The sequence below is a fragment of the Periplaneta americana genome, chromosome 5 (assembly GCF_040183065.1).
Source record: "Periplaneta americana isolate PAMFEO1 chromosome 5, P.americana_PAMFEO1_priV1, whole genome shotgun sequence".
Taxonomy (NCBI): Eukaryota; Metazoa; Arthropoda; class Insecta; order Blattodea; family Blattidae; genus Periplaneta; species Periplaneta americana.
Window position 1 is genome coordinate 38,350,287 of NC_091121.1, and position 13,493 is coordinate 38,363,779.

General features: G+C 34.7%; 1 protein-coding gene across 1 annotated transcript in view; it reads right to left on the bottom strand.

Moving 5' to 3' along the window:
- The window catches only part of Brf (Brf RNA polymerase III subunit), a 234,259-nt gene that overhangs the window by 3,943 nt on the left and 216,823 nt on the right, over positions 1 to 13,493 (bottom strand). Inside the window, exons 10-12 of the mRNA XM_069825490.1 lie at positions 7,846 to 8,016; positions 5,084 to 5,305; positions 1,974 to 2,265 (exon numbers count right to left, since the gene is read on the bottom strand). Coding sequence (XP_069681591.1) covers positions 1,974 to 2,265; positions 5,084 to 5,305; positions 7,846 to 8,016 — 685 coding nt within the window. The remainder of the gene's footprint in view (positions 1 to 1,973; positions 2,266 to 5,083; positions 5,306 to 7,845; positions 8,017 to 13,493) is intronic.

The window sequence follows — 13,493 nt, forward strand, 5'->3', positions numbered from 1 at the left end:
TTGTAGGTGAACATAATGTATGTGTTCTGAAATTGATCTGTGTGTTGAGATCTGGTAGAGGGGCAGAGAAGGCCTGACGGCCTTATCTCTACCAGGTTAAATAAATAAATACTAATACTAATACTAATACTAATGTATTGCACAATCATGCAGTGAACATAAAAATGTGGACATAAAATTTGTGCAATTGGACTAAAATAAAGTGGACGTATACTTCATTGGACATATATTTATGGACATAGTGTAATGGATTTTTATGTAATGGACAAAATAAAATGGATATTAAAATTGTGGGCATTATAAAAGGGACCTAACATCTGTGTTTCGTAAGAAGATACTTCAATGTAATGTCCTTCTTATGAAAATATTTAAAATAGATTTTGATTTAAATTGCTATTTAGGTTTGATTAGATTTCGAGAGAAGTGTAATCCTTTACAATGTCTAAACATGTCAGGACAGTTGGCTAATTTATACCTTTCGGTTCTGGTACCTAAAATTTTTTAACTACGTAATTAATGCCTTTTAACGACCTGGTAGAATACTTCAGAACCTTCAAAACAATGTCCTATTTTTATTTTTCTGATTCGAGCGTCTGAAGCTACTGCAGTTTCACTAATATAAAGAGACACAAATAAGGTATGTCTCAAAGGTCGAAAATTTTTATTGGAGTCCTCTTACTTAGGAACAGGATTCCTTAAGGGTAGTAGATCCAAGATAAGATGATTCCTGACATTACTTCCAACTTAAAGGTAGTCAAGCTAACGAATTTCATCAGCCTTAAAAATCCATCACTATTGTCCAGTTTGATTCACTCCAGCAATAGCACAATATTAATATTCAGACGAAACAATTTTTATACATAATTTAGAATTTAATTTCAGTATCATAAAAATGATTTCACTGCTGAAGTGTGCGTTTTGCTCCGAATTAATATCCTTCTTTAAAAAAGTCGAAGCAAAAATACTCCATATATACACAGAAGAATTAGCCACAGAAACATTCAAGCAGATACTGCAGAAATCTAGGAAAATAACTGTCAAAAATCAGATTTGCTACGTTGCCACGTTTCGATTAAATTTAGGCTGTGAGGGTCGTGTGTGTAGAATAAAATCTTCACAAACAGAAGTATTATACTGTCTTGATAATCCATGTTGAATTTTTCGTACACTACTTTCAACACATGAATATAAAAAATTGTTTAAATGGTGATCTTACTCGTGTTAATTATGTAAGCAATCAAATTCTCAACACACAGATCAATTTCAGAACACATACATTATTTGACACAACTCTTCATCACACGAACGCACCCACACAACAGGCAGCGAATTTGAGATGGTGCTGAGACACAGAAGGCTCTGAGGATGGTGTCAAGTAGCACCGAAACAGCTGTAAGCCGCACATGCTTACATAATTAACACGAGTAAGATCGCCATTTAATCAATTATTTATTATACTGTATTATGCTCAGAAGCAACATTAAAAAAATTGATCAGAAACGCCTATTAAAATTGACAAAGGAATTTCAACAGCCCAAAAACTTAAATAGGCTTTGCTGGATGGCAGGGCATAAGTAAAAGCAGCTCCCTCCCCCTTTAGATGCCACGAATGCACACAGGAGCACAGTTAGAATTCCATGATTGCATGATCTTGGCACTAGAATGAGGTAGAGTGATCAGCATCTTGCTTCAAACGCCTTCCTATATAACTATAAAAAAAATAATAATGTCCTACAGAGATTATTTTCCAAATGGCTCCTTAAAAAAAGAACAAATAACTATTACTGGAATTCATTAAATAATTCACTACTACATGGAATGCTAAACACTTTGTTTTATCATGTGAAAACGTCCCACATATATAGAGTTTGTGAGAATAATGTGTCTGCAACATAATTAATAAATTAGAAGATCTTTATCATGGAAATGCATAGAACGAGAAGCTATGTTGGATAAAGTCTTAAAAGTCGTACCTTTTATCTGGGGAGCCAAATAATGAAACACCATCTCGTTTCGGAAGAATTGGTGTACTTTCACTGGGCTCCTTTGTGGGTGTTGGAGGAGTTTCTAATGATTTAACATTCAAACTCTTTAAAACATCATAATTTATCTTGGAGGATATTTTCTTTTCTTGAAGCATCTTTTCTATAGCTTCACCAGCCGAATTGGCAGCATTGTTGCTTTTATTCTTCCTTGGACCCGTCTTTCGCCTTTTCTTTTCTGGCTTACCTTCTTCTTTTTCTTTTGCTAATCTTTCTTCTTTCTCTGTAAAACAAACAACAAATTCCACAATTTGGGACATCTGGCCGAAATCTACGGCTGACCACTAGGATCCAGAATACAAAGCAGAGGTTAAATGAAAACTACAATATGATTGCGGAGAGAATACGGAACAATGATAAATTTAAAAATAAAGTACAGTTTGGGTTCGGAGAAACATGAGATGAAAATACATTGAAGAGTAATGAGATGAAGTGAAAAAAGAATTGCATACTATTATACAAGTGATTGTGTAGAATGGATAATGAATCTCTCAATACCATTAAACAAATTTTGTTAATGTCCTCATTAGAAAATTTAAGAGAAAGGAGAATGGTTTTGGTTAACTTAAATGAAGTTCCCCTAGCGCCAAAAAGAAATCCTTTCACTTCCCATGTATTAATATTAATTTTGTATCTCTCACTGAATGAGGAATACATGGGTTGTAAATAGACTTCTTTTCACTGTTAACGTTGTTGACTTGTTTTAATAGTTGCGCAGAAACCAGACTATTCAATTAATAAAAGAAAAGAGACGTATTTATACAATGGACTGGCAACCAAATAATAAGATATGTATTATTAAACAAATGAATCAAAACCCACATCCATAACAAGAAAGGTTGAATATACAGTGAGGTTATTTAAAGTTCTAAGGAAGATCCAGCATTTGTTCTAGCAGTCCTATTCATTCCCTTTATTCTTATTCTCCATTTCATGAAGATTACTTTCAGAAGTTGTACTAATCCTTGTTGCTGTTTACATTAAGATTTTCTGCCTCATGCTTTGCTTAATGATGAGAAGTCGGATATATACTGCTGAACAAACACTTTTTAATGCAGAATATGTCTTTGTCTGTACTGCATATAGGGAGCCAAATTCAGTCAGTATGTATCATGAAATTCGACGAGATTAGAAGCTCATAATGTGAGATAACTAAAAGAGATATGCAAATAAACCAAACTGTACTTTCGATGCTCAGGTGAAAGGGAGATGACTTTCATTGAAACAGGATTTTGTAATTGGAAGAAGGACACTGAAAAACTAAAGAAGTACATGAACTTTCAGCATGTCATAGGGAAGCAATCATGAAATTGAGTTCTGTAAAAGCTAGACTTAATGTTTCGACACAGATATGTGATCAGAAAGAGAGATACATGGCAGAAAATTGTTTCTACATTACTATAGTTGTGGTTGGTGTTGGTGATATATTCTGCGTTTCTTTTTAAACAAATTTAAGGGGATACTCAACTTAAAAATTGGAGAAAAAGTGTCATAGAAATGAAAAATTAAATTTCTACACTAATTTACGTGACAGAACTAAATCAATATGCAGAATTCTTCCCCTATTCATTGAGAAGTCACAGTCAAATGCACAAAGCCAAAAAATAAAAAATGATAATTATGGGGACACTCAACTATATTTTGGAACTTTTTTCCTATTTGACTAATCTTTTTCAAATTTGAAGAAAAAGTTTAATATACGCATGGAAAGTAACATGCAAACAAAATCTCAGCTCATTAGATTTAATACTTTTCAAAATAAAAAATATTTCAATTTTTAATCAATCATTAATTGAAATATCACTTTTAATTATCATTTTTTATTTTTTGGCTTTGTGCATTTGACTGTGACTTCTCAATGAATAGGGGAAGAATTCTGTGTATTGATTTAGTTCTGTCACGTAATTAGTGTAGAAATTTAATTTTTCATTTCTATGACACTTTTTCTCCAATTTTTAAATTGAGTGTCCCCTTAAAAGTGATATTTCAATTAATGATTGATTAAAAATTGAAATATTTTTTATTTTGAAAAGTATTGGATCTAATGAGCTGAGATTTTGCATGTTACTTTCCATGTGTATATTAAACTTTTTCTCCAGATTTGAAAAAGATTGGTCAAATAGGAAAAAAGTTCCAAAATATAGTTGAATGTCCCCTTAACAAAACATTAATAATTGTTCATTCATGATTCACAACACTTACACACTTATACATGATATCAAATATGATAAAGGTTAAAATTTGTTAAAATGAGCAACTTTTAATTATGTACTGTGTTAAAAGTTAAATAGGTACTGTACCTTTGTGACATCCGACAAGAACTAAATACCGCAGCCATTACAGAGACAATCCACAAGTATCGGAGCAACTGGCATGAGCATGTTCTACGGATGCCAAATGATAGATTACCCAGGAGATTATTAAATTACAGACCCCTTGGATACCGAGATCGTGGACGCACGAAGAAGCGATGGAGAGACCAGCTTTTCACCTGAGATGGAACAGGCCAAATGGCCGAAACCCTGGTAGCTATTGATGATGATGATGACCTTTGTGATAATTTCGGTGTGGTGTCTGCCATTCTCAAACAGAATATTTAATATAGGGCATAATTAAAAGTTGTTAGTTCATTTGAATAAGTTTTAATGTTCTACCGCATTTGAAACAATTAAAACAGAATTTTCTGTGAAAATAATCTTTCCTGACTTTTGAATAACCCTATGATCCCTTAATGAATATGTTTACCACTGCACATAACAATTGAGAAAACAAACAACCTACACTCAAACAAAGTCACTGTCGAATAAGGGCAGCGCCTCCTGATGGCAGATGTGTGGAAACCTCTAGTTTAGACGGCCAACCAATTTTCTGTTCTAGATTGCTGAGACACACACTATTATATATCATAAAAGTAATATGCCACAATAGCACATTCATGTAAGTATCTCAAGGTTTGCATGTTTATAGAAATCAGTAAAGAGGTGTAAGAAAACTTATTTTTATAAACTTTTATTAAATTATCAGGCAATATAGAAACATACCTTTCTGTTCTTTGAGGTATTCAGCATTTATCTTCATCCAGAGTGTATCTTTGTACTGTGCTTCTCTTTCAGACATGATGTAAGAATCTATCTCGTCATCATCAATACCACTGAGATCTATTTCACCATTCTCGTCTTCTAATGTACGAGTGTTATTCTGTGGTCTAACATCAGGGCAATCGTCCATTGAATTGGCAAGTCTCATACTGACAATGTCAGGTCCTATAGAACAATAAGAAATAAGTGATATTACAATTCACAAATTAACGACTGAAGAATCACAATGGTTACATGTTCACATACACGTATGCACGTGTGCACACACACACACACACACATTCACACAAACATACACGTTCACATGCATTAGTTCGTCTTGTGTACATGCCAAGTGACAGGGAATGAGGGAAAGAGAGACAGAGATTACCACGTGAAAGGTGCATGATTGGTGAATCCCCCACACCCTCGAAATTAGCTGTGCCAGTCTGTAGTCTGTCCTTGACACCATATGGAAAAGAAATCGTGTGGTAGAACAAGGGAAAATTCTAGACGTAAATTCCCTGGCCACCCAGTTCCGTGTAGAAAAATAATAATAAATTTAATGAACAAGTTCTGTGAATGATGTGATGCGAACTATGTATCACACAAGATGAACAACACTTCCAGCAGTTACTGTAAGGAGAGTGAGTTACAGATGTTATTATTAGAGATCGGAATCTTAGCCACTACTCTTTGAAGTTAAGTGAGTACGGAGTTTGTCCAGTGACCAAATGACTTGACGAAGAGTAGTGACGCGTGGTGCTATATGATGAAAACAGACAACTCCCGCATCAAACACAATGAATGGTTTCTTCCGAGCTTTTCCCCAGCTGTGGGACTGAAGCCAGATGGTCTATGGCGAGTCCTCGGCATCACTTCATTTCACCCCTTTGATTTGATTACCTAGTTGGGTTTTTCCGAGGTTTTCCCCAACCAAAAGACAAATGCCGGGTAATCTTTTGGCGAATCCTCGGACCTCACCTCATCATTGTAGAAAATTACTAAATTGTAAAACTGTAAAAATTGTAAAATACTGTAAAAATTTGTAAAAATTGTGATTGTAATATTGTAAAATTTTGACTTGTTCCCATCTTAAAGCTTCATTGCTCATGTAAGATCTATGGAATATAATGAATGAATGAATGAATGAATGAATGAACACACACATAAAAGAATGATTTCAAGAGTAAGGCTGTGTATTACAAAAGAATAAACATAGTCTTTGCTAACAACAACAACAACTTTAGGGGTGTGAGAAAACTTAGGAATGTGGTACTCCCCTAGAGTTGCGGTAACTATCCTTGAAGAAAAAATTGTGTTTCTGCAGTCGAACGTGTTCGCGAAGTAATTTGTCCCAACTGTTTGTGTAAGTTATATAATAATAAATTGTATACCGGTATAGTTTAATGCGTGTACCTATGTGTAAATAGTGTACCTATATAGTATAAATAGATCTACGAGTAATATAACTATATTACCGAATTGTAGTGTTAACAGTGCAGTTTAAACAGTACAATAGGCCTATAAACACCTAGTGAGTGAGATTTGTAGTGGCAGAAAACTCGATCATGAAATATAATCCCGCTAAAGTGTTAAGAAATGGGCAGAAGAGATGCATTTTAAATGTGTTTAATTCATTGAAGGAACAATATCCTACTATGACTCTTGAAGAACTGGCTGAAATGATGGGAAAACAGATTCCATTAATATTAGTGATTGAAAATGTACGTAGGCCTAGTTATTATATATAAATGTCCATACTGTATTATTTTCTGATGTAATTTTTTTAAATGCTGATTTTTCATCTGTAGGCTACATTTTTATTTTGGTTAGATTAATTCAACTTTCGTACATGGAACATATGAATACTTCTCACATTTTTATTTTTATATTTTAGTATGATTGTTCTTACAGTATAACATACACACTACAGAGTAATGAATTCATATGGCCAATGTTTTTGAAATAGACTGCTGGTAGCAAAGGGAAGGAGTCCCTATCAGATTATCTGGGATAGACTTTAGTTGAAGGTAGACCGTCAGATTCACTTCTTTCTATCAATTTCAAATGGTTTATATGTTTTTTTTTTTTTTTTTTTTTAATTACAGTGCTACTATAAATAGGTACCATCTTTTAGAACATATTATGTCGTCATTTACACAGATATACTGTCTTCCGAATTCCTCTACCTCTTCTGTACTTTCGTACACTTGTTTTAAGCATCTTTATTTCAACTAGTAGCGCATTATATCATGAACATTGCTAAACTGAAGCATACTGTACTTGTTTAGGAGTAAGGAACTTGTTCTAGAGTGACCTTGTAGTGCGTGTTATTTGTTGTGATTGTGAGCAGAGTCTCTCTGAAGGGTACACGCCATAATGTACACGCTTATACTCATTCTAATGTTGTGGGATTAGTTAGTCTTTAGTTATTATATAACATAGTACACAAGTTTTAATCCAACAAAGCACCATAAGTTTGCGGTTGCAAGCAGCAGTGATAACAGAGGCGACTTGCTGCTGGTTGGCTAACAGAAACACCGGAACATTGGCTATGACTCACTCTATAATGAAATTATAATCTCAAGGTAAACAATGTTATCAATACATTTCATACAATTGCAGTATGTCGTTCTTTTACTGAAACACCATTTAACTTTATAGCGAAGAGAAAATAATTATATTCAATTGAAGAATAGCATGAGACTGGGGTTTCTGCATACCTAGACCTAGACTAGAGGTGTTCTCCTCATCGCCTTGATTATTCTGAACATCACTGCCAGCAACCTTGGGACATGGATCATCCTCCATACAGTCTTGGATAATTCCAATGGTTGATTGTGCAATGAATCGATCTGCTTCCTGACTCTCGTGGTCTGAATCAGGTTCATTCTCTGTAACAGTAATATAATGACACCTGTAATAGGAATCCAAAACAGAGCTGAATCTGTTACAAAAGAATACAACAATGAAGTATTACTATGTATGGCTACAAAATTAATTATTTACATATTTCAATTGCACATTTCACCTACTTCTATTCTCCAGTTGTGAACGAAATTCCTCCATGGAAATGGGTGATTCCAGAACATAGCATACAAATACCAGGAAATCATTCCAAAACTGATCCTCCATACATTCTTAAGTTAGATTCCATGGAACTACTCTGCAGCACATATAAGGATCACCTTCAAATTTATACAGATGGATCTCTAAATCCTAATAATGAGACATCAGGAGCAGGGTATTATATTCCAAAATATCAAGAAAGTTATTCCATACCATGTTCATCCTACTCCAGTCTTGACACTGAATTGCTAGCTATTCATGCTGCTCTTCAGTGTGTTACTCAAATTTCTGAAAAATCTATTTCCATACTTACCGACTTCAAGGGGGCTATATTTAATATAATTAAATATGTACCAAACCTATATGCACATAGAATTATTCCACTTCAGAAACAACTAAGTAAACTAAAAGAACTCCAAAAGGAAATAACATTTCAATGGATACCTAGTCATTGTGGTATACCTGGAAACGAGAAAGTCAATAATATTGCAAAACAGGCAACATATTTGCAACCAAGACCTCTTCAAGTGATATCTCTATCCAGTGCTTTTGCTTCAGTAAAGTCTCATTTTACAAACCTATGGATCAATAATTGGCTCTCTTCTGACAAAGGAAAAATTTTACAGTCTGTACAAAAGAAACCAAATGACCTGAAAATGTACAAGAACTTGCCCAGACATGTTCAAAAATGTTTAACAAGAGCCAGAACAGGTCACATTGTCACTCAATTGTATCTACACCGATTTCACATTTCTGATAATCCTACTTGTCTGTGGTGTAATAATCATGATGAAGATCTGGAACACATTCTTCCATATTGTCCATCCATAAACCAGAAAAGAAGTAAATTAAACTCATCAATACCGGTTGCAGAAGACACAGCCCTGCAGTATATATTGACTACACCCCAACTCTGGCTACTAGCAAAAGGCATCTATAATGAACACCAATCAAAATACCCCTCATTTCTCGTGAAAAACAGCAACTGAATAGACTACAGTGGACTATAGTGGACTTTATGTTGTCAGCAAACAGCTGGATACATTAAGAAGATTGATATAGATTTAATTAAGTTCAAAGTTATACAATATTTACTTAATTGATGAACTAGTGGACTTACTCGTGTTAAATATGAAATATCTGTCCGGCTTACAGCTGTTTCAGTGCTTCACGCACCATCATCAGAGCCTACTAGATCGCGGCGTCATCTCGAACTTCTCTGCCTGTTAGGAGGGTGTGTTTTATTGTTGGAAGGTGTTGAATTGTGGAGTCGAATAGTGTGTGTGTACTGAAATTGATCTGTGTGTTTAGGATTTGATCGGGGTGTGTTTTAGTGTGTTTGTATATTTCATATTGTTCCAGTGTGTTGAGTTTTTGGTTCTTGGGTTGTGTGTGTGTGTAGGATTTCCATGTCCGTATTTATGTTATTGTATGTATGGTTAGTATTGGTTATGTGATCGGCGTATGTAGATGTATTGTGTCCTCTGGTTATAGCTTTAATGTGTTCTTTGTAGCGTGTTTGGAATGATCTGCCTGTCTGTCCTATGTAGAACTTGTCGCAGCTATTACATTTGAGTTTTGTATACACCTGTGTGGTCGTATTTATTTGTTTGTGTTTTTTGTGTGTTGAGATGTCTTTGTAGTGTGTTTTCTGTTCTGTATGTTATGTTGTATTTCTGTTTCCTGAATGAAGATGCGATCTTATGTGTGCTTTTGTTTTCATATGTTAGTGTGATGTACTTCTTGTACAATACATCTACATACACCGATCACGTAACCAATACTAACCATACATACAATAACATAAATACAGACATGGAAATTCTACACACACATAACCCAAGAACCAAAAACTCAACACACTGGAACAATATGAAATATACAAACACACTAAAACACACCCCGATCAAATCCTAAACACACAGATCAATTTCAGTACACACACACTATTCGACTCCACAATTCAACACCTTCCAACAATAAAACACACCCTCCTAACAGGCAGAGAACTTCGAGATGACGCCGCGATCTAGTAGGCTCTGATGATGGTGCGTGAAGCACTGAAACAGCTGTAAGCCGGACAGATATTTCATATTTAACACGAGTAAGTCCACTAGTTCATCAATTAATTATATTTAAGTGTTAAAAGTGGTGTACGCAAGATTCAAAATGGAGGATAATATTTACCTCGACGACATTTCACTGTAGGAAAACTATGGACAAGTATTTATGTTATCCTGTAAAATCACAAACGTAAGGTGATCAGTTTTGTTACTGGACTACTCAGTATTCGAATTCTGAATTCTGTTACTTTCTTCTTTACTTCTGGTAGAAGACTAACTGAAAAAAAACTACTGAGAATAAAGTTAAACTTACCATTATTTGGAGATAGTGATACTATTTTGTAAATTGCATATTCCAGTTTTAGACAGAAAGGCAACATAATTATGTTACATATGGTACATTCTTTCGTTTTAAATTTATCTTATCCCAAAATGTACATATGAGAGACGTTTCTATAGAAACTTTGAGCTATTATTACGCAGATATCTTCGCAGATTTCTATTTAGAACCAACAATCAAGGTATTTTCATCGTCAACTGTTACAGTATTGAAGACAGTCTCTTGCTACTTATATTGTACGTTGATTCTATGGACATCCCTGACATTCAGCAGAAGAGTCATCTTGTCTTCCAGCAACGCAACAGTCAGGTGTGAAGATCTGACAGCTCAACACGTATAGATTTTATTAAAAAATAACTAAATATATTATTTAGCACTGTACAAATGATTGTGGAAAATGACCAAGGAGTCTTTAACCCTCCACTAACTGACCTGAAATGCACACACTGTAAGCAAAGTGGGTATGGGGTTCAAAGTGGACCCCGTCAGCTTGCCGAGGATTAAGAACTTGTAAGTCCATCTCCTGTAAGCGACTGATGTTAAGTCAAAATCTTCTGAACACTGAGACAGCAAAGCTGGAAACTGTTTTACAAACACCAAAAGTAATGCTGATGACTTCCCAGGATTGAATGCTGTATTTTTCTGCCATGTAAGAGCAGCAAAGTTGGTAATGTTGTTTCTTTACCATATCGAGGGCATCATTCCAGAAGGGCATATCAACAAATTTTGAGTTACTGAAATATTTTAATGGTACCTATTTATGTTTGAAAACAATTGTTTGAGAATTACAATGGACATGAAATAGAATCGAAGAAAGTACCTTGTTATGTAGATATGGGAAAGAAAAATAAATCCCCCTTTTATAGCTCTAATGCAAACTTACAGTTTTGTTGATATGCCCACCTGGCATGATGCCCTCGATATTAACATCCTTTTTGATTAACAGATTTTTCGAATCACGCCATTAGGAAAATGATATAGCCTATTTTCTTGTGCCTATTGATTGCTACGATATCTGCTCTTTTATAGAACCTACAAACAACTTCTTCATAAACCTTATAATTATTTTAGCATTTCTAAATTAGCTTGCAAACATTTAATTTATATTGACCTTTTTACTTGCGAAATGATTATAATTACACTTAATTAACAAAAATCGGTTTGTCCCTTAGTTGCCGTAGATGCCCATGGCTTGTCAGTATATCTTTTCATTAATAGTCTTCCTCGTATGTAATCGTGAAAACTTTGTAACTAATTCAACAGTTCATAGCATAAATACACGTCAAAAAAATGACTTTCATACTCCATCGGCAAGTCTATCGTGCTATCAAAAAGGAGTGCGTTATATGGCAGTAAAAATTTTTAATAGCCTCCCTCTCGATATAAAAAATTAAACTCAAAACATAAAATTATTTAGGGCCAAATTAAAGAAGTACCTAATTTCTCATGCCTTCTATTCTGTAGGTGAATTCATGACATTCAATAACACTTCATGAAATTGATACTAAAACTATGTGTTGTACTAGTAGACTATATTTTAAATCTCGTCTGTATATATTTCATCTAGACTGTGACTATAAATTAAGATTTTATAATAATATTAAGTTTTTTGACTTGTTCCATATTCTAGCTGTAAGCATGTATGAATACCATGGAATGTTAATAAATACAATACAATACAATACAATGAGGGGATTGTCCAGCTCCCTTAGTCATTGTAGATGAGGGAATTGTCCATCCCAGCATTCCTTAAAAGGTGGTCCCCTAACTTCATTTTTTTTAGGTATTTTTTCATTAGAAATATACAAATGGCGGTAGGAAAACATGAACTCAAATATGAACATAAACAATTGTGAAGAATCGGTAGAATGGAGAAAAATTCTCTCCGGCACCGGGACTCCAACCTGGGTTTCCAGCTTTATGTGCAGGCGCTTTATCTACTACATCACACCAGACTCAAGTTTTGATGCCAGATTGAATCCCTTTCATTTTTAAGTTTTACCTACTGTGTTCCCCTTTGTTTGCCTCACAGTATGTGTGACAGTGTACACAATGTCCAACCACAAGTACAGAGGTGCACTCATTATGAGTGATTAAGTGGCCTGGGTCTGACGGAACACAAGTGATTACTTTATGCTTTATCATATCACTATGATGTACCGAAGTACATATTAAGTGTCAGTGCACTATTTCTGTGTTTCCATGTGGTGAAGAATCAGTAGACAGAGAAAAATTCTCTCTGACACTGGGATTCGAACCCGGGTTTTCAGCGTTATGTGCTGGCGCTTTATCCACTAACTGTCTTACTAATAAACCGTGTATAGTTTTTATACAAGACTTATGCGGAGTTGAGACAGAAAACGTTACTAATAAACCATGCATAAGCGATGGATGTATAAACAGTCTGTAACTATACAATGGGAATTACTTTGCAGTAGTTATATACACGAAACCCCTTGTTTAAGCGTTGTATATAGAGAAAAAATGGCCACCCCTCTAACAGCTGTTCATATCGACACTCATTTTATGATGATGGTTGCCTCGTAACCACAGAAGAACAAACCAAAGGGCACAGAATAATTAGAATAATATTGCTGTAGCTTGTACTATTTGACAAAAATATAGTGTGGTAATCGATTAGAGCCATTGTACTCTCGATACTTAACACGCCACACCAGAGCACTCTACCGGATGCAATAGAGAACCTCAGATATTCTATTACCTTTTGTAACGAAGTAATGACGAAACTATGACGTAGCTGTGTAACAGTTGTACTATTATGCACGACGTATGTAGTGATTATTAGTAAGGAATTTACACATGACGTATAAACGAGCTACTCCTTGTATAAGTTAAACGTCTGTATACAGAGTTTCTATTAGTAAGACCGTAAGCCACA